Here is a 21,469-nt window from a genome sequence, read left to right as displayed (position 1 = left end):
AAAAAAAAAAAAAATACAAGATAGTGCAGAAAAAGCAAAGTCATCAGCAGAAAGACTCCAAATTGAATGTACTGATCTCTAACCTTTTGTTTATATGAAATGTAATAATAGCCTAATGTACGTTTGGGGATATAATTAAATATTGAGGTAAGAAAACTCTACACTTTGCTGTTAATCAGCTATCTAAAAGCACTTAAAATCTTTGTATAAGAACATTTTGCCTGCATGTGTGTCTGTGCACCATGTGTGTGTTTGGTGCCTGTGAACGTGAAGGGGACTCGGATCCCCTGGAACTGGAGTTACAGACTATTGTGAGTTGCCGGTGGGCATTGAGAAGTGAACCTCAGGTCTTTTGGGAGAGCAGCCACTGATCTTAACCACTCAACCATCTCTCCAGCTCCAAGCTAAAAGAACTTTTAAGAAGAGTATCATGTGATCACTCTTTAAAAGAAAGATGCTTATTAATATTTTCTGAGCTGTATTTCATCTATTATATGTAGTAACTGCAAGATGGTAAAAATGTTTGTCCTGATAGCATTTAGTATACACCATTATGTAAAACTGACAGATTCTTCCAGCCCTCCCCCCATGGAAAGTCATTTCTCCAGGCAACTCTGCGGCTATTATTAAGCATATTAAAGATAGACATAAGGCTTGGATTATATCTTGAGTAGTGAAAGGTGTGTTTACCACTTGAATCACCATGGCCTGTAATAAGTAATGAAAGATTACAGTAAAAACAGATAGGTCTCCTTCATTAGGGATCTGGTGGTTTGAGGAATCTACAGTGTGTCTAATGAATAAGATGGGGAGACTTAAGGCTTGCCCCCCAATTACCCTTGATCATTGATCAGCACACTGTAACATGTGGAATATTAATGTGCCTGTAGTTGATAGGAGATTCCTAATTAGAGATTCTGGGTAATGTAGCAGGTGAAGTTGCAAACTGTAATTTAGATTGCGCTAAGTGCATTTTAAATGCCAGTCCTCAACAGTTTGGAGAATGGCAGAGGCAGGGGGAAAGTAAGCACTGACGCCACTCTCCAGAGGAGATGCCACTTCACACTATCTGATGACAAATTGGATCCTATCGTCAACTCCACAAGTGCTTTCTTTTGTCTCCATTTACTAGCCTTTTTCCTTGGAGATAGTTGGAGGGGTTTTGCCCCAGGTTTTGGAGGACAACTCAGGTAGAAACAGACCTACCATTGGATTAATTTAATAGACTGGAAACTTGTGGAAAAGCCACCGAGCAACAAGAAATCGTGGCATAATTGCACTGCATAAAAACTCACCACTCTCATTAATCTAATTACCTTGTAACCGAACACGTTGAAGTTCGCCCAATCCCTGACTCCCATTCTCCGCTTTGAAGCTGGGAAAATGTCAAAGAAACCAAAACACCAGAGCCTCAACGCAGCTGCCAGCGAATTCCGCTGGGAGCTCAGTCCACCCATCATCTGCTACGGACCTCGGTGTCATCTGAGTATCTAACGCAGCTCGGATAGACTCTTGTTCTGCCAAGAGACCCCAACAAATTTGCTACAAGGTCCAACAGTTGCGATTGGCTGAGACAGGGTTGGGGGTTGAGGGGGACCTGCTACACAGAGCTTGGGAAAGCGCTGGCTTCCTGCAAGTAGCTGAATCCCTCAGGAATAGGAAAAGGAGTTGGGAAGGGTCATTAAAACAAGGAAGAAAAAAACCAAAAACCTAGGAGGAAGCCGAACCTGAAGCTCATTAATTCAAGGAAAGGTTAAAGGCCGGTTCGCTGTCGCCCATTTCTATTGGGTAACAGAAAACCGTGATCGCGGAAAGGGTTGGAGGAAAAAAAGCACAAGGAAGCCGGCAGGAGGGAGGCTGAGCCCTGAAGAAGCTGCCCCACCCGCGGGCGGCGGACACGGAACTTGAGTGAGACGCGAGGGCGGGAGGCACGCTCGCAGCCAATGGAAAGTGAAGGAGGAGGTTGGCCGGGGGCGGGGCCTCCAAGGATTGGTGGGAGCCTGGTGGGGCGGAGCTAAAGTGCGGGGCTGAGATTGATTGACCGTGCAGGCCGCGGTGCGGAGCTCTCCGGGCCATTGGCTGCTCCGGCTGGTGAGGTCCTTCTGATCCACGCACGTCGAGCCCACGCCAGCTGGGGCTCAGCCCTTGAGCTCCCGGCTGCCGTCGGCGCTCGCTCACGGTCTTTGTATCTTTTTCTCCCGCCTCTATCTGCCTGCCCGCCACGTCCGGCCGTCTCGATGTCTCTGCGCCCTGTTGCCGCCTCCCTGCGCTCGCGACGCCCTGCTCATCGCGGCGGTGGCGGCCGGTCTCGAACGCTGGCCTGAAAGGAGGAAGAGGAGGAAGCGAGGCGTGCGCCCCGGCCCATGCCGCAGTCCGAGGCCCGGCCTAGCCACTGCGCCCGCGCCGCCGCCCTCGCAGGAGCGCACGAGACCTGCATGGACGGGCATGGGCGTGAGAGCAGCACCTTCCTGCGCCGCCGCCCCCGCCGCCGCCGGGGCTGAGCAGTCCCGCCGCCCCGGGCTCTGGCCGCCGTCGCCCCCGCCGCCGCTGTTGCTGCTGCTGCTGCTCAGCCTTGGACTGCTCCACGCAGGTAGGCGCGGGCCGGGTGGGGAGCGGGCCTCGCGGGCTTTGTTCTGGGTCCGGAACGCCACGGCCCTGGCTTGCGAGCAGGGCGCTCACCGTCGCGGGTTCACGTTCCTGCCCTACGCCTCTGGCCTTCGCCCGCGACAGCCGGTGGTCGGGTCCCAGCGTGCGGGGCCCGCGAGCGGGACCGACACCCCGGGCCTTTACTGCTCTCAGCAGGAGTGTTTACTGGGGCCCGCTGCGGATCGGGTTTCCACCACCCTGGTCGCCTGCGAGCGGAGACTGGGAGCCCTGTGCAGTTTCTCCTCTACAGCTGGGGGTGGCGGCAAAGCCGGGAATCGCACACGGTGCAAAGATTTGCACCCGAGTTTGGGGGTAAATTCCGAAGAAACTTAACCGGGATGTCTTTCGGTTTTGCGAATGCTGCTTTGAGAGCAGAGATTGGCGAGTTGAAGACGTGCTTTGAGGGTAGCCTTGTGTTTTCGGTTCCTAGCGGGCTTGACAGATGCTTGCTGTGGTGTGAAGGTCTGCATGGCCCCTGCCGAGGAAGGAATGTGCCCTTCGGATGGATATACCTGACCCTGACCCTTGTGTGATGCCTATTTTTTATTTTCTTTACAAGGAAGTGCCGTATCTTTTTAGAACTTTGCCTAGAGCGTTAATTTCCCTATAATACAAAAATTAAAAGGATCATTGTTTTACATAGGTTTCTTTGGAGGCCCTTCCGCTGAATCTGGAGAATCCTAGTTTAATATCACTTAGCTGTACTGAAAACTTTTTATGTGATAAGATATACCAACCGTGCTAAAGTAGCTGAAAGGCCTTTTAGGTGGGATAAAATAACATTGAAGAGACAATTCTTCGAGGTGTTATAACAGCTGCATTGTACCAGTGTCCCTTGGGGAAATGGACTAGTTGTGCTAATGTAATAGCCAGTTGTGGAATGATTAAGGCTTTGAATTAGTAGCTTTAGATAGAACCTTAGAAAAATGTCTGCAAGCGGTTTCATGGAAACTTTTTGTTAATGTTCCAGTATTCAGGAGTGTTGGGGTGAGAAATATGTATCCATTATGTCAAACTGTGCGTTTCATGAAAGGGAAACTGTTTCCAGTTGCTGTGAGGTCCTGACAGGGTCGGAGTGTATGTAGTTCCTGAAGACTTCCTTGCTACCCTGTGAAAGACATGAGAAACTGGACTAAAAAGGTTTACCGAATTGAGATGCTTTGGACCACAAGGTTCCTTTCAGTAACTCAGACTTCGCACACATTTAGATTGAACCCAAGGGTCTCATTGCTGTGAACAACTTGCTGAAGCGGAGCTGCTTTTGAGAGATCTCTTTGAAGAGTAGTTCTATTTGAAATGCAGGGGTTCTTTTCCAGACCAGGGAACCTAGCCAGTGCTACTTGCAGATGGACCGCCATATGTTTTACGTCTGAGTCCATATCATTTGCCGCTGTGCCCCATATGGCTCCATAGTTCACTCAATTCAGCTTCAGCAGAGCTCATTTCCTTTACGATAACCTGGCAATTGTGCCGTCGTCCTGGTGTGAAGGAAGCTGTCTTGCTTATGTTCATTAAAAAATAATGAAACGAAAGCTCTAGACCACGAAGCCTTTAGCACTTACAGTAACTGGCTGAAAGTACAAGACACGCCAATTGTAGATGACCTGACACCAGAATACGACATTTTTCTTTGCAAGTGCATCTTTTGAATTCTGCCCTTGGGAGATGGCCTGCTTATTTTCACATGTACTTTATCTTATGATTTTATTCTAAGAAGACCTTTGCAGTTCATGAGTGAAAATCACATACAGGCCTTCTTGCTTACTCAGGCCCTCCATGGCCACATCCTGGAGAGTGTTTCTGCTCTGCATTGTCTTGGCATTTTGACAGGAGGCTTACATTACCGCTTCTAACAGGCAAAGTGTGCATTGTCATTATAAATTCATGAAGCTTGGATATTTCTGGGTGTATGCTACAAATTAGTCATTATACCGGAGCCTGTGATGGAGCTGAAAATGCTGACCTCAAAGCATTTTCTCCTCAGTTAGCCTCCTCCCTCTGATCCTCACACAGCCAAGGACTGTTAGGCCCCTCAGCCAAAGCAAACGAGCTGTTTTTGTATGTGATCTCTAAGCAGTCAGCACCTACCCACCGTAAAAAAAGGAAAGCTTGAGAATGGGGGGTGGGAACAAAAACAAAAGAACACTGGGGAATAAATGCTGCATCTTCTTCCTCCTAAACACTGGGGTTCTGTATCTCCCTGCTGTCCTCACTTTTGATATTTTATGACTATTTGAAATAATTATAAGTAACTGTGTGCTCAGATAGATTTTATAGACCATAAAAAGAACAAATAGGCCCTACAAGTTTAGCGGAAAGTTCTAGTGCTGTCATTATTTGAGGTCCAAGAGCTGTTCCTTAGGGAGTGATCTTGGCCCTGCTTTTACTGGTTTTGTGCTTGCTGTGTATCTTATTTTAAAAGAAGAGTGGTCTCATTGCCACCCGCTGCTGCTTCTTCAGCTATCAGTGGCTGACCTTAACGCGACTGACCTTAATGCAAGTTAGTTGTATACAATCCCACCAGGACAAGGCAAGACCTTGGGTGCCCTTTTCCCTTGAAGGCTTATGGGATGGATGGTGAATGGTTTGATTGTTTTGTTCTTCGGTAGAAGTAGTTGAAAGTAAATCCATTTGTTTTCGAGACAGGGACCTTGTAAATCGAGCTGTCTCTGTCAGCGCTGCACTGAACAAGCCCTGAATGGACCAAGCTCATGAAGATGACTTTGTCATTTTTTTTTAAAGTGGTCTAGTGAGTGTTATAAGTCCATAGCTCCAAAATAGTAAAATAATTTTAATCCTCTCTATTCTGGTAAACACGAAAAGGAAGGCTCAACTGGGTCTTTGAAATCTCACAACAGTGACAGACTGTTACCCTCCCACACTTCTCTCCAGCTAAAGCAGAAATAAGTTTACCATTTAATTAAAACTTAAAAACATTCAGGCACCTTTCAAATCAATATAGAGATTACTAAATGATGTTTTTCATCAGGTGAAAATTTAAGTACTGATATCCTGAAGTTTATTGTATCCACATATTGTAATAATTACATATTTAAAAACAACCGACTGACTTTAATCGGGCATGGTGGCATTCACCTGTAATCCAACATTCTGGAAGCTGATACAGAAAGAGTGCAAGTTCAAGTCAGCCTGGGCTACAATTCAATGAAACCTGCCTTGTCTCCGAACAAAAACAAAGCTAGGCCCTGGAGAGATGGCTTATCAGTTAAGAGGCCGCTCTGCCAGAGGATCCCAGTGTGATTCCCAGTACCCACATAATGGCTCAGCCATCTGTAACTCTAGTTCCAGGAAATCCAACACCATCATCTAGCTGGCCTCCGAGGGCACCAGGCATGCGTTTGATGCACAGACATATGTGCAAGCAAAACACTCATACATATACTAAACACACACATACAACTAGCCAAAACCAGTGGATAATCCAGTGACGTCAGCCCCTCCCCCCCCCAATACAAAATGTGAGACATTGTTATGCCTAGAAACCATGCAGCTGTTACAACAACTTGCACATTCTTTAGAAGGGGATGCTGCTAAGATGTGAAGATGTTAAGCCTTCCTTCCATAAGTTAAACACCTAGAAGGAATTTTAAGTAACAAATATATGTTACAGTTCATTTTATACAATTTGAAATAGGCCAGTGTTTCTCTTCAGGAAACCTTTTTGAAACAATATGTAATCAATTGGTACACATGACTAACAGTGTTTTGTTTTGTCTTTTTCTCTTGTGCTTTGAGACATTTAATGAATTGCTCTATGAGAGACAAGTGACAGATAATTTGGATTTTTTTTTTTAAATACAGAACTTTTTATACTTGGGTTTTCATTTTAACTTTTTCTTTAAACTGTTTTTAAACTTTTTTTTAACTTTTTTCTTTTAATTGAGTTAAAAGGGAAAGTGAATTGTGTATGTTCACAAGCACACACACACACTAGGAATTCTTGACTCTACAGTTCTCTGATTCCACTTTGAAAAACAATTTTGATGTGGCATACTTTTTTAGTTGTCTTGTGCTTGTGGTTTGCTTGAGATCTGTGTGCCAGACATATGTTAAGAGAGAAGTAAAGTTGGCTCTTGGTCAGGTGAATCACTTTTTTAGCCAAGGACTTAGGTCTTATAGGAGCTGAGGCGTTGTGGCTGGACGGTTTGATGCAGCTTATTAGTAATGTACTTCGGAGAAAGTACAGTGACTTACTACTTGATTTTTTTTCTTTTGGTTTTTCTAACCTTGTAGCCATACAAAACCAGGTAGAGATATTTTAAACAAACTATAATTTAGCATTTTAGCCTTTCTTCGGGTGTGTAGGCTTTAATCATAGCTGTGTGCAGAGTGTATCTCTCCCACTGCTTTTTAAAGCAGATTACTCATACAGCTTTAAAAAATCAAAACAGCCCATATCTTTGACTTTGCTTTGGAGCAGAAGACTCTTTGTCAAAATAGCAAACAAGAAACAATATTTCATTTGCAATTTTAACCTGGTGGTTATTTCTAGACTAGACTCTTGTTCAGTTACCAAAGGCCAAGCTTCAAAGTTTCAGTTAACTGTATCCAGTTTTTCTCCTGGTGGCTTCATTTGAGAGACGTAATAACACAATATAACCTTATTTGTGAAGGTGTCTTAAGATGGGAGTATATGAGATAGAAAAGACAGTTCCTAGGGAGAATGGCATCTTCCCATGCTGGCCAGGAAGTGATGATCCAGTTGCATGCTTGATCCTGCCTTCTTTCCCATAGGTGATTGCCAACAGCCTACTCAATGTCGAATCCAGAAATGTACCACAGACTTCGTGGCCCTGACTGCACACCTGAACTCTGCCGCTGATGGGTTTGACTCTGAGTTTTGCAAGGCACTTCGCGCCTATGCTGGCTGCACCCAGCGAACTTCAAAAGCCTGCCGAGGCAACCTGGTGTACCATTCTGCTGTGTTAGGCATCAGTGATCTCATGAGCCAGAGGAACTGTTCCAAGGATGGACCCACATCTTCCACCAATCCGGAAGTGACCCATGACCCCTGTAACTACCACAGCCACGGGGGAGTCAGAGAACATGGGGGAGGGGAGCAGAGACCTCCCAATTACCTTTTCTGTGGCTTGTTTGGAGATCCTCACCTTCGAACTTTCAAGGATCACTTCCAGACATGCAAAGTGGAAGGGGCCTGGCCACTCATAGACAACAATTACCTTTCGGTTCAAGTGACGAACGTGCCTGTGGTCCCCGGGTCCAGTGCAACTGCTACAAACAAGGCGAGTATGCATCTTCCCCCCCCACCCCCCTTTCCATTCAAGTTGTTCGGTTCTTCAGACAACTTATAAAATGTGTTGTTATAAAGGCCTAGTTTAGAGGAACCATTTGTATATCTTCTTGGAAAGTTATTAACAAGGTTGGTAAAGGTTTGAAATTATTTAATGAGAAATTTTCTCTGGCATGTAAGATGTGGGTCTAAACTTAAGTAGACAATGATAGGAAGGATAAAACATAAACAGTGAAATCAAGTTCTCCAGGGAGAAAAGGCGGGCCTGTTTAATGAGAAAAACATGTGCCCTCCCCACTGATGTCTTGTGAGAGCTCATGTGTGTGAGAGAGACTGTTCCCGAAGAAATCCACGGTCAAATTCATCCGATGATGAAAGTGGGTGTTCTGAATAAAGAAAGCTGTGAAGCCTGGGGCAGTGGCCCATCAGGAAACGTACTTTATTGGAGATTTAGAAGCTATAGTAAATGTCATGGCCATAAGCCAGGCTTCCCAGTGGCAAACCCACAATGGTGCTTTAGTTACTAACCTTTTGGTAACCAAGGAAGTTAAGGATTGGCTGTTGCAGAACAGTGCTATATAAGCCCTGTGTAATCTCACACCCTCTTTTAACACTTTAAGTCAGAAGCTAAGAAGAAAGTTGGCAAAATTAAGTTAGGCTTACCCTGAACCAGTGTCTGTGCTCCTTGTTTGTTGATTTTGAAGAAATTGATCATGTATAGGGAGAAACCTTTGATACCAGCTGCAAGGTACTGATGTCTTCCTGCAATGCAAGGTGGAAGAGAGTATGGGGAGGGTCTCCAAGTACCAGTCAGGGCTAAGTAACTTACCTTTTGTAAATAAAGTCAAAGGAGTTTCTCCCAGTGTCCAACTAAACTCCCTCCTTTCCTGTCTTCCCCAGCCACGAACACCACAGTTAGACTATCTCATCTTGCTTTAATTTCCTGTATTTATTATATCTGCTCTTTAGTTGTCATAGACTAAATATAATTGACCAAGATCAATCTTTTGAAGTCCTGTGGCTGTTCATTTGACTCCTGCCTTTGCCTCCAAATGTGTGGCATATTTTTAAGTGAGTTTAAATTATTTTACTTGGCATTTTGTGAAGGGAATTTTACAACACCTCAGGAGATATCTGGAGACACCCAGGAGTGTCACAAATCTAAAAATAGAAGTCATTGCTCTTGAGCACAGAGACTGTTCCAGCACAGCAGACTTTAGGGGATCTCCAAAATGTTTATACTTCAAACCTGTAAAATGTCAGGCTTGCCTCTTGCCTTAGCACATTCTACATCTCAAAATAAAGCTTTCTTTCTCTGGCTCTATATGTTTATAAATAACTTTTCTTTCATAGATCTCAGACTAAATCTGGGTTGGTAAAAGTTAGATTATAAGGACATATGATTAGTAGGCTGGCGAGATGGCTCAGCAATTAAGAGCAGCGACTGCTCTTGCAGAAGACTGGGTTCAGTTACCAGCACCAGCTTGACAGCTCACAACCATGTGACTCAGGATCCTTAATCTGATGTCCTCTTCTAGATTCTGAAGGCACTTACATATATGTGCATGTGCATATGCATGTGTGTGGTGCATATGACTCAAAGCACACACTCACACACACACAAAATCCCTTACGATGATACATAGCCATATAGTGTGTGTGTATTAAAAAACAAATGATTATGAAGTTGTAAGCTAGACCATTGCCAAAAGTCTAGGAGTCTAGGGTTACAACAGTCATAAGACACCTCAAACATGGCAATAGTTATCCATTGTTCAAATAGCTGAGGATTTGGAAGACTTTTGTTCAAATTAAATAATTGTTATATATTCATATACACACAGAGAACAATTTAGATTAGCAAACTAATAATAATATTAAAAAAAAAAAAAAGAAAGAAACAGGTCTGTTTCTTGATCTGGTAAAAGCCAAATTCTTTGTTCTTTCAAAATGGAGGAGACCCTTCTGACAGGGATTCCAGAGGACAGCAGCTGGATTGTGTGCTTTCTCAGCTGTGCATTAGCGCCCTGCCCCCATGCGCTCAGCCCTGCTCCGTGGTCCTCCACCCCAGCAACGGCTGGGCTGCTCGGCTTTAGTTTTTGTGTTCTCCAGGGTGCCCCTGTATCCAAAGGGCCAGTTTCCATGCTCTGTCTCAAGGCCAGTATGGTACGTGTTGCTGAAATCAGCAAAGGCCTACGATTATGCAGCAAACCTGCCTTTAAGGACTTTAAAGAAAAAGTGGTAATAAAACTAATAGCAATGAGGCTTGGTGCCTTACAAAACACGTTCTAAGCAAAATCTAAATTCTTTTCTAAATCTGTTTTAAAATGCCTTCTCTTTATTAAAAAAAAAAAAAAAAGGAAAGGTTTTTCTTCATGTGAATCTCAGCACACGGCAGCCTTCTCCCTTTTATCTCTGTGACAAGTACCTGAGGAGAAGCAGCAAAAAGGAGAGAAGGGTCATTTGGGTTTTAGTCCTAGCTTGACTGAATCTACTGCTTTGAGCCTCAGGCAAGACAAGATACAAGCATCCAGGTGTCCAGAGAGAGGAAAAGAAAAGAAAGATTGCAAGCTTTGAGACTAGGGACAAGGTGTAACTGGATGGGGAGGTGGCCAGCTCCTTCCACCTAGATGCCACCTGCTTTCCACACCATCCCCAAATTCTGTCCTATAGGAATCCACTAGGGGTTATTCCATCAGCTAGAACCCTTCCGATAAACAGTAGGGTACCAACCCAGTCTTCCGGAGGTATACTTCATTTTCTTACTGAGAATTGCTGGACCTACTCAGACCAGTGTGGAGTGAGTCAGCACTGTACAAAGCTGAGCTCAACCTTCCCTGTGTGCTCAGGCATTTTCCAAGCCCTGCATGCTGTATCAGTGTACTTAAAGAGTAACTATGCCAGGTGGAAAGCCAGCTGAGAGGCTAAAGTGACATTGAAACATCCATGCATCTCACTGTGAGAAATGCTAAGACAACTGGCTTCTGGGAACCAGGCTTCTTGAGCCAGCTCCCTGCAAGTTGAACTTAGTGAGGTCTCTCTTTCAAACATATCTCCCACCTGTCACCAAAGGACACTGAAACAGATTAAAGTAAGATGAAGTCACTGTCCTCTGGGACATTTATTAACTACACGTTTTTCTCGTAGGAGCAGTGAGTGAATTAAGGCAGGTAGGCCTGTGGTCTAATGTGGCTTTATCTCTCCTCATCCACTCCTCTTGCCACACACTGGCTCTCCCCTCCCTATGGGTAAAGAAGGGCTTGTTTTCCAGGTGGTCACAGTGTGCACAAGTATTTTTTCTCAGAGACTCCATGTTTTTGTTTATACCCTTGCTCGCTGGAAGAGACTATAAGCGTAGACTAGCTTGCCAGGTAGATATGTTGCTCAGGGTGGGGAGCCAGGGCAAGTTTTTCATCTCTCCACCCCGGGGCTGCAAGAGTCTCTGGCACACCTACACACATCACCTCATCTCAGATAGACATCTTCCCCACCTTCGGCTGTGAGAGGCAGATGCAGGCATGCAGGCACTGAGAACGTGAAATGGGGGGCGGGGGGGGGGGAATGGCACTACAACTGACGTTAGGAGCACAAAGAGAAAAAGGGTTTCCTGTTGGGGAAGAGGCAGTCACACCTTGTCATTTCCAAGAACCACATGGCAGCGGCTGGCCTGTACCTCACATGCCCCAGAGGAGTCAGGTGACCTATCCTAGGGACGCCTGGCTTGCTTCACGTTTTCTTTGCCACTCTCAGACTCAACATACCCATTCAATGTCTTGGGTTTCTGTTCTTAAACAAAGGTCCTTAGAGAGGATATGTAAATGCATGGTCTCAGACGGTGGTTAAAAAGTAAACTTCTTGATCCTTTCGTATGTGCCCATGTATTCAAGTTTCCGAGAGAAGAGTAGAGTTTAGTGGTGAAGAGTCTGCCTCCTGTGAGTTACCTCCTCAGACCTACAAAGAATGAAAATGAAAGTAGACATTTTTTAAATCCTCAATCTCAGGCTAGCAAAATGGCTTAGTGGGTAAAGCAGCTGCAGCTAAGCCTTACAACCTAAGGTTAGCTCCTGGAACTAAAGTGGTAGGGGAAGCCCGACTCTACAAACTGTGCCCTGATTCCCGCATGAGCTCTCCATGCAAACACATGATAAACTGGTAGAATGTAATATAGAAACTAAAAGTCAGTCAGGTTCTCAAGTACGCCTTTCAAAGTACTTCTCAGTTTAAATACTTTGTTGCCTACCTAACAATGGCTGTGTTTTTAGTAATGATTTTCACAAGTATTCATTTGCTTTATTTTTCCCATTAATTTGTATGTAATCATATTCTTTCCCACTTCTCTGGTTTTCTATAAAATACTTAAATCTCATGTAAACAAATTAGAAGTACGGAAGATTGGGAACCACACATCCTGGGCTCTTTCCTTGAGCCAGAGAAAGGGTTTGCTGTAAGGCAGGTTGCCTTTAAGAAAGAGGTTGTTCCTTGGGCTTCCCTGAGCCAGGTAACTATTGGCCAGGTAGGACACTTCTAGTTCTTACAGTGGCTACCAGCTCCTGCTATCCTGTGGGCGGCGCCCAGTGCCTAGCCAAAACAATTTCATAATATCTATACATCTCAAATTCTTTAGCTGCTTTCTTGGAAGTTCTGAGAGGTTCCATCAGACATGCAGAGAGCTTGGTTTTCTTTCTTTTTGGCTAATGTCTTTCTCGAGCTGTGTAGCCTAAGGTTTCCATTCTGATAAAATCCACCAGTGCTTGGCAGCACTAGAACATGTTGTGACCATTTCTTTCTGCTAGCCCTTAGACACTTGCACAGCAAGAGTGGCCATGCAGAGCATTCTGGGTTATTATCTATTGCTTAGACATGCCCACGTTGCACAAGCTTTCAGCTGTCATTTTAAATGCATCTCCAGATCGAGGTTTGGAAATCGGTCCTCTCTTGACCTCACACCTTAGAATATTTTTTTTCTTGTATCCAAGTTTCTACAACGATTTGTTTTAATAACTATAGATACCTGTGAGCTACACAGTAGTGACCTTTTATTTTTATCAATGACGATGTTCCTCTTTCGCTTTGGTTGAATTGTGCTTAGAAGTATGGACCCTATTCCTGCATGTGATGGTAGGCATGGTGGTGAGGGGCCTAATTTTAGAAGTATCTAGTCATTGAAATCTGAGATTTGCTTTTGATATATACATTTGTTCCGTATGATCCTTCTTAACTACAAAGATACTAGTTTATAGTTGTAGCTCCCTTGGAGTAATAATTTCTGATAAAAATGTCATTAATTTGGTGCTGCTGCCTTTGGGTTTGTTGTTGTTGTTGTTTGTTTGTCTGTTTTTCTTAATCATCATGTAGGAGATGTAGGGGTGAATGTAGCCTTTGCATTGTCTGGGCACATACCTGAAACGTACAGCATCAGGAAAGGGTAGATTTGTGTGCAGACCCAGCTGTCTTAAGAGCTTCTTGGTAGAATGCATTGATTCCCAGAGACATTAGTTAGCAGGTTGACACAGGTGTCAGGAAGCAATACAGAGAGAGCAGCTGCTGTGGGGGTGTGTCACGGGCCATCATCCAAGGTGAACCCCTTCTGCTTTGCTTGCTCCTGGGACTTGGCACTTTGGCTTCCCATCTCCCACAGTTAGTGCCCACCATCCGTATCTCCACCGTCACTGTCTTGATTAACTTTCAGGGTCCCATCTAATTTTTAAAACCCTTGTTAAGTAATATGTTAAACATTTTTGTCATTCCTGAATTTTTATCTTAGAAGCAGCACTGAAATGTTAAAGAATGGGTTTTAGAAGAACAAATGAGCTCTGCTTCTGGGTGAAACCGGGTCCGCTGTCCCTCTCAATTTCCGAAGGGCTGTTGTTTGTACTGATTATAAGGTGTTAGCCGCAGGAACTACGGTGTGGTATAGTTTCTGTACACTGCCCAGAGGCAGAAAGCTTTCCAAGTGCATGTTGGAGAAGAAAGGGGAAAGGAGGATTCTCACTGGGTGACTGGTGTGTACAGTGAAAGAGCATTCTGTTAGAAGGATGGCCTCCTTGCTTAGTCTTTATGCTGTGTTTTCCTGGTTTTCCCACATGTGTTAAAATACTCTGGGTAAGAAGTTCTTTGCCATCTTTTAATCTTCCTTCCTGACACTGCCCACTCCCTGAGTCCCAGATGCCCTTGGAAGGAGGAGACCTTCTAAAAATCCCCCTTGGTAAGTGAAATTAAACAGGTTTGTCCAAGCCAGGCAGGATTCCTTGTGTGGTGTAGCCTCGGCTGCTGCAAAGCAAACCCGCTCTCCTCCATCGTTTAAGGCAAGGGCAGGAAGCCAAGTCTGATACACAACTGAGAGTCAGAACTTGTTTCACTGTCAAGTTTCCAAATGTCTCTCTCTGCCCTGTTCAGTTTTCTTTGAGTCAACCTTTTGAGGGCAAGGATGAAGAAGGAAACGCTGGTGGTTGGTTCGAATTCCCTTGTGATGTTGCTGCTGCTGGCTTCAGTTAAGGCTCACCAAACACTTTCTGCCTCTGTGGAATGTGGTCTGAGAGTTACCTAACTGTGTACAACAATGAAAATGAAACACTGAAACAATGAAACTGCAACAAAGAAACAGTGAAAATCCAACAATGAAAATGTTCTCTTCCCTGGTTTGTCTTTATTTGTTTTGACTGCCATGAAACTTGCCCTTCCAGTGTTTGGATTTTGTGTTCTTGTGGGTGGAGTAATTTAACAAAGTGCTCAGTCTGAGTGGTAAGGAGGAAGAGCTAACACACCTAAGAAAGATTAAACTAGACAGCCTTGGAGTGAACCTATGATACTGGGGGATCCTAAATAGAACTCAAGTGAAACCAGCTTGCTAGAGAATGGGACCTCTTTCTCTTCCACTTCGCTGATTATTTCAATATTTGGGGCTGGGGCTGGGGAAGCGGGGAGTCCAGCTAATTCTGGTAGGTCTCTCTTATGTTGGCACACTGTCTGCACTGTGGATGTGATGGGTACCATAGCGTTTAAACAGAACTTCTCATATCCCCTGAAAGTGCTCAGAGTTCAATCTGGACCCACAGACATTTGTCAGGTACTGACGTCTTTCCCCTCTTCCTACCCAGTCACAAGGAGATTTTTTGGTCAGTTACTAACCAATTCTTTTTTTTTTTTTTTATGTTTTTTTTCGAGACAGGGTTTCTCTGTATAGCTCTGGCTGCCCTGGAACTCACTCTGTAGACCAGGCTGGCCTCGAACTCAGAAATCCACCTCCCAAGTGCTGGCATTAAAGGCGTGCGCCACCACGCCCGGCTACTAACCAATTCTAACAGTTTCAATCCTTTTCTTTTCTGTCTTTGGGAACTTGATTGAACCTAGAGATGTCAAGAGTGTGTGTATTGTGAAGACGTTGAGGATTTTTCTCCCTCTCCTAATGCAGAGAAGTAATCAGAGGCTACGCTTTCCTACTGTCCATCGGTTTGGGAACAACAGTGGAACCTCTACCCTGAGCACTTGGAGGATCTGTAGTCCTGTCCTTTATCCAGAGAGGATGCCTCCTGGAAACTGGGACCTGCTGTGACAGATTCTGCCTAGCTGAGGCCTACTGCCCCCACCACAGCTCTCAACCTTTGAAGTGTTTTTAGCCTGTGATCTGAAATAGTGGCAGCCTTAGTCTGTAATACTTCTCAGCCTCCTCCTAGTGCAAACTGTGAACCCAGACTTTTGGAGGTTTTGAAGTTGCTGAGATGTGCAGGCCCAGAGGGCTTGCCTCCTCATGCTCTGCATGGTGTTACTCTGCTGTGTGGAAGGAAGTTGGCTAACTTCCCCGTCTCTCTGCCTATTTACGCTTCCCGCCTTCCTTGTTTTAATTATATAGAAACTGGTTTTTGAAAGTTGGCATTTCTGTGCTTGTCCGTTTCGTGTGTTATCCCTGGGCCAGATTGCTTTCGTTCTCAGAGCTTTTTCCAGCAACTGGGCTCGGTGCATCTCTGGACCACCCTAGCAGCCTTCAGCAGTGGGTGTCCTTCCCCTTTGGTTTGGCTTCTTAATTCTCCATCTGCTGCCAAGTACCCCTTCAGCGGCCAAAGCAGCCCCTGTTCTTGCTTGTGTTCATTACCTAGGGCAACACTGAAGGCTGCATCCTGCCCGTAAGGGCTCTGAACATTGAGCTCTGTAGAAGCAAACATGCTTGATACCTGTTTTGTTTTGAAGGTATATATAACCTTAGTCTTGCCTAAACCCTAAAAGGAATCTAGGGTAAGATTTTTAATATGCTGCTCACCTTATAAACGTGTGTTGTCTTAACTGTTAGTACATCGTCCTAACCAATAAAAGCATTTAACAGCTTATACTTCTGCAATTCTTAGACTTTCTGTGAGTATAATATTTGTTGTAATCTAAATAGTGATTGTAAAATTGCTTTCCAGTTTATTGAGTTTACAGCTTCCTAACAGACCATCTCCCTGATGCTTTGGGGAAAATTGTCAGTGACAGCATATATCTACCACCCACCATTTAGTATACTACATATAAAATCTTGTCTGGGCTCTGTCTGCATCAAATTGTTCAGACAAAAAGTTAATCTAAATGTGTGTGTGTGTGTGTGTGTGTGTGTGTGTTTCCTCCCTGTTTCACAAAAGTGAAAAATAGAGTTACCCTCATTTTTATATAACTAAAGGTCAGTTCCCTCCTTGCCTACACAGAAGAGGCCCGCCCCAGCTACAGTCCACACTCTGGTGACCCTGGAAATAAAGTAAACTACCATCGAGGGCCTCAGCTTTTTCTAGAGCTTCCTCAGTGAGCTTCTTAACATTGAGAAAAACTGGCCTCATGAGTAGAATTTGGGTGTGTTAGGGATGGAGACAAAGCCAGTGTACTGAAGTGTGCTCTGCTGTTGGAATGATCTTGTTATTCTGTCTAGAGGATGTGCAGGCCCGAGGGAGCCTGAGCCCAGGCTTGGTCTTCTTCAGGGTCTACTGTTTTTTTCAACATAATTACACCCAGGTGACTTGACAACGTGGACATATCAGTTAATTAGATGAAATAAAATTCATTTTAACTCCCTTGTACATGGGCAGAATTTTGACCAGATACTAATCAAATTACCTTTCAAGTCCATCTCATTGCTTTGGGTTCATTTCTAGCCCCGTGTTTAGCTCTGAAAGCCCAGTTCTCTTGTTGAGGATTCATTCCAGAAAGCTCTTTGCACTTGCGATGCTAAGTGGGCTAACTGAACCCTGCTAACTGTTTTTCCACAATGTATTTAGAGCTACAGAATATACAGAGAACTGACTTTGTGGACTTGTGTTTTAAAACCTGAGTGTGGTGTTTTCCAGGCTAATAGTGTACCTTGGGAAGATTTCTCTGTATACTGATGAGGCAGGGCCTAGATTTTCCTCAGGACTTGTTCAATTCCATTTCATGTATTTCCTTTACTTGCTGGCTGGAAAGAGAGGCAGGCAGGTGCCCCTTATCCAGTGGTACCCAAACTGTGGGTTGTGACCCTCTTGAGCATCTCAAACACCTTTTTCACAGGGGGTGGCCTTAGACCATTGGAAATCACAGATATTTCTATTATGATTCATAACAGTAGCAAAATTACAGTTATGAAGTAGCAACAAATAATTTCATGGTTGAGGTCACTACAACACAAGGAACTGTATTAAAAGGTCACAGCATTGGGAAGGTTGAGAACCGCTCGCTGTTCTTCATTTTATAACAGCCCTTAAGTTCCTTGTGTCTTTCCTATGTGGAAAGGTTGATTGGTAGCTGCCTCCCTCTCCTCCTCATAGACCTTGTGGGTGGTGGAGATCTCAGGAGTGAGATTAAAAATGAATGAGGAGAGCTAGAGTAGTTTGTCTAAGGCGAGGTTAAGAGGAACTACATGGAGGAGGCTTAACAAAAGACATCGATGTTTTAAATGCACAGAAATGCCACCCATCAATAATAAATGGTGTGGCATGAGCAGATGTGACAAATTGAGTTATTACTGAATATGGATCAGTTAGTGGAGGGGAAGCAAGCAGCATGCCCGGTGTTTTACAGTTTCTAAGTGCTGAGTGAAAGCTGTAAACAACTTGAATACCCATTTTAGAGTTGTGATGGCTGCTATGTGAACATTCTTAAGGTTTGGAATTTGCAAAAATTCCAGTGAAATTTTGTATATTTTTAAAGTGAGAATTAGTACGGACGAACAGCTTTGCTTCCAGGAGAGGTAGACAATCTAAAATGGATTTCATGCTGGTCACAGGTGAGTGCTTGCTTGTTGAGAGCTTGTGTTGTAATTGTTCTGAGGAGTGGCGTGGAATTACAAAACTCAAGTCATGTGAAACTGCTACCCAGAGGTTTTTCTACACTGCATTGATTATGAATCTAGGTCCCTGCTCAGTACACACTTAAACTACAAAGGACTTCTCAGGGACCCTTCCCCATGCTCTGAGGTTCTTTCAGCCCCTTGGCATGTTGATCCAACAGATAATTCTACACACATGGCCAACTGAAAGATAGCACTGTAATTTTATCAGACAGAAAGTCTCATCAAGTAAAATGAGTAGACAAAATCTATAAGGTAGAGTAGAATATTTGATAGGTACAGGTCCAAGAGAACACTTGTTTTCCATGTGTCCCGCCGTATCACAGAGGATAAGTGGGTGAGGGGTCTTTAAAATGAAAACAGCAGGCTTGGTTAAACATGAAACTATTCCACTCATCTTAGCCTTGACGCCTGTGTGTCTTTTTTGGTAACTGGTTTGCAATTGGATAGCTCTGCTTTGTTGCCCCAACAAAAGTGAATTCCTTTTCTCTCTTCCTAATGTGAACAAAATGTTCATAGTTCTTGCATGCAATGCCAAGTTGGTTTAAACAAGTTTGTTAGACCAGAAAGACACGTTACTGAGTTGTTGAATTTTCTCAGTTTTTGACTGTGTTTCAGCTGAGCCGATCCTCAGGACTATGTAAAACAGTGTTACTGACTTGGCTTTTAGCTGTCTGTGTTGGTTGTGTTTTCTGTCCTTCACCCAGTGTTTCCAGGTACAGAATTTACTTGAATTTAATCTTTTCACCTCCTAGCAATCCCAGCTTGTCTTAAAAAAGGGACTTGTCAAACTAACTTTAGAGCCACCAAATAAATCTGTTTTATAGTCTCCTTAGATACCCACCTCAGACCGCCTCACAGGGGAAGGTCCCGTGGTTAGAGTGAGCAGTTCTCCTGAAGTCATCTCTAGTCACCTTCTCTGGCTTGTAAAGAAGGTGTTGAAATGTGAGAAGGGCTGGTCTTCGGGAAATCAAATTGTGGCTCTGGGTAATTAGGAGAGAAAGCCCAGGGTTTCACAGCACATTGTCTGGCTTTCAGTTGCAGCTGCAAACAACGGATATGAACTTAGCCAGTTGCTGCAGTGCAGCTGCCTCAGAGCTAGGCTTTGTAACTGGCTGAAGTCAAATGAAATGACTGGAAAATTCCAGTCAAGTACCACCGGTGGGAACATGTGGAATTAAATAGTGTGAGCAACTGCTGGCTGACTTGGGGAGAAACTTCAGACATGAGCTTGAGGGTGGTGGTCAGGATTTGGGGGGGCATTTCTGGCCTCTTAAACAAGGGTCCATTGTTTTGACTAGTTTCCTTGCAGGAGCTAAGTCTCATGGCATCAGAGTTTCGTGGAGTGTGTGGCTTGTCTGCCTTCTTGACTCAAGTCACCCAGTCCTTTATTCTTATTTTTTTTAATTTAAAAAAAAACTGAACAAACAAACTTACTGCATAACTGACCCTGTAACAAACTGCTAGCTGAATCTCAGAGGCTCTGTCAGTTGGTGCTGGGGGAGGGGCACACAGAACTCTGTCCCTTCCTACTTAACCTCTCCCCTCAGAAGCTAACTGCAAAACTGGGAACAGGTTCATTTGCTAGAGTTTTTTGTAATTGTTACAACAAAAGGATTCAGCAAGGACAAGGACGGTCTTACTGAGGAAGGCTTTGTGTTTATCAATGGGTAGGGGTTTTTTTCCCTCTCTGAACTATTTGCTTCATTTGGAAAATTAAGAGCTTGCTGGGAAAAGCTGTGAGGAGTCAGGCCCCTGGTGGAGTTTAGGGAAACCATCTTCTGTTATGAGGTTTGGGGCATGTTATCTCTGCCAGTGCTTGAGAGCTATGCTTGCCAAATAATTCCCTGTCACAGGGATTAAGCACTGATGCAAAACATTTGATTAAGAGACTTAAAGAAATCTCTCCCAAGGCACATGATTGGTAGTTGTTGCGGATACCCCACCCCCACCCCCAAAGAGCCTCTGTTTTGTCTCTCAGTATTTATATTAATAGTGATGAGTCGTGCAAAATGGAGATAGTCCAGTGAATGATCTCTGTAGAAGGCAGGGCTCTGTTAGATATATCATTAATTAAGTCCCTAGAAGCTTGTGTTCATCTTAGCCAGGAGCCTCCACCCTCACCCCAACTATGCTGTACTTTAGTTAGTTTTAGAAGGAGACAAATAAATGTGCTGTTCCCAAGCCTCGCTCCAAAGCAGGCGTAGGGGACTCTGCTGTGGAATGGCACCCTCCCCCCAGCTGTGTTAACTTGTGCATCTTCCACCCCACAGATCACAATTATCTTCAAAGCACAGCATGAGTGCACGGATCAGAAGGTGTACCAAGCTGTGACAGATGACCTGCCAGCCGCCTTTGTAGATGGCACCACCAGTGGGGGGGACGGTGACGTGAAGAGTCTTCACATCGTGGAGAAGGAGAGTGGCCGCTACGTAGAGATGCATGCCCGATACATAGGCACCACAGTGTTTGTGCGACAGCTGGGTCGCTACCTAACCCTCGCTATCCGGATGCCCGAAGACTTGGCCATGTCCTATGAGGAAAGCCAGGACTTGCAGCTGTGTGTGAATGGCTGCCCCATGAGTGAATGCATTGATGATGGACAAGGCCAGGTGTCTGCTATCCTGGGGCACAGCCTGCCTCACACCACCTCAGTGCAGGCCTGGCCTGGCTACACACTGGAGACTGCCAGCACCCAATGCCACGAGAAGATGCCGGTGAAGGACATCTATTTCCAATCGTGTGTCTTCGACCTGCTCACCACTGGTGATGCCAACTTTACTGCTGCAGCCCACAGTGCCTTGGAGGATGTGGAAGCGCTGCACCCAAGAAAGGAACGCTGGCACATCTTCCCCAGCAGCTGTGGGGGGTGTAGGGATTTGCCGGTTGGTCTTGGATTCACATGCTTGATCCTTATTATGTTTTTGTAGGAGTTGTTTGTTGTCTTTGTTTTTTTTTGTTTTTTGTTTTTCTGGGTTTCTTTTTTTTTTTTTTTTTTTTTTTTTTTTTTTTTTTTTTTTTTTTTTTTGGGTTTTTTTTTTTTTTTTTTTTTTGTCTATAACAAAATTTTAAATATATATTGTCATAATATATTGAGTGAAAAAGTATATATGTATATACCATGTATATGACAGATGTTTGTCCTGGAACACCAGATTGTACATTATGTGTTTGGCTGTTTTCACATATGTTGGTTATAGTGTTTTTTTGATTGTATCAATTTTGTTTTGCTGTTTTGTGAAATGTTTTATAATGTCCCTGCCTAG

General features: G+C 44.3%; 1 protein-coding gene across 2 annotated transcripts in view; it reads left to right on the top strand.

Annotated features, from left to right (window-relative positions):
* The window catches only part of Rgmb (repulsive guidance molecule BMP co-receptor b), a 23,580-nt gene extending 2,406 nt beyond the window's left edge, over positions 1-21,174 (top strand). For both annotated transcript variants that reach the window (XM_021149484.2, XM_029471632.1), the window contains exons 3-5: positions 2,328-2,590; positions 7,402-7,910; positions 20,477-21,174. In XM_021149484.2, coding sequence (XP_021005143.2) covers positions 2,328-2,590; positions 7,402-7,910; positions 20,477-21,133 — 1,429 coding nt within the window. In that variant the 3' untranslated portion in view covers positions 21,134-21,174. The remainder of the gene's footprint in view (positions 1-2,327; positions 2,591-7,401; positions 7,911-20,476) is intronic.
* Positions 21,175-21,469: the final 295 nt, after the last annotated feature.

Source organism: Mus caroli, chromosome 17 (genome assembly GCF_900094665.2).
Source record: "Mus caroli chromosome 17, CAROLI_EIJ_v1.1, whole genome shotgun sequence".
NCBI classification, from domain to species: domain Eukaryota; kingdom Metazoa; phylum Chordata; class Mammalia; order Rodentia; family Muridae; genus Mus; species Mus caroli.
The sequence above is the reverse complement of the archived record's forward strand: the minus strand, read 5'-3'. Positions and strand labels throughout refer to the sequence as shown.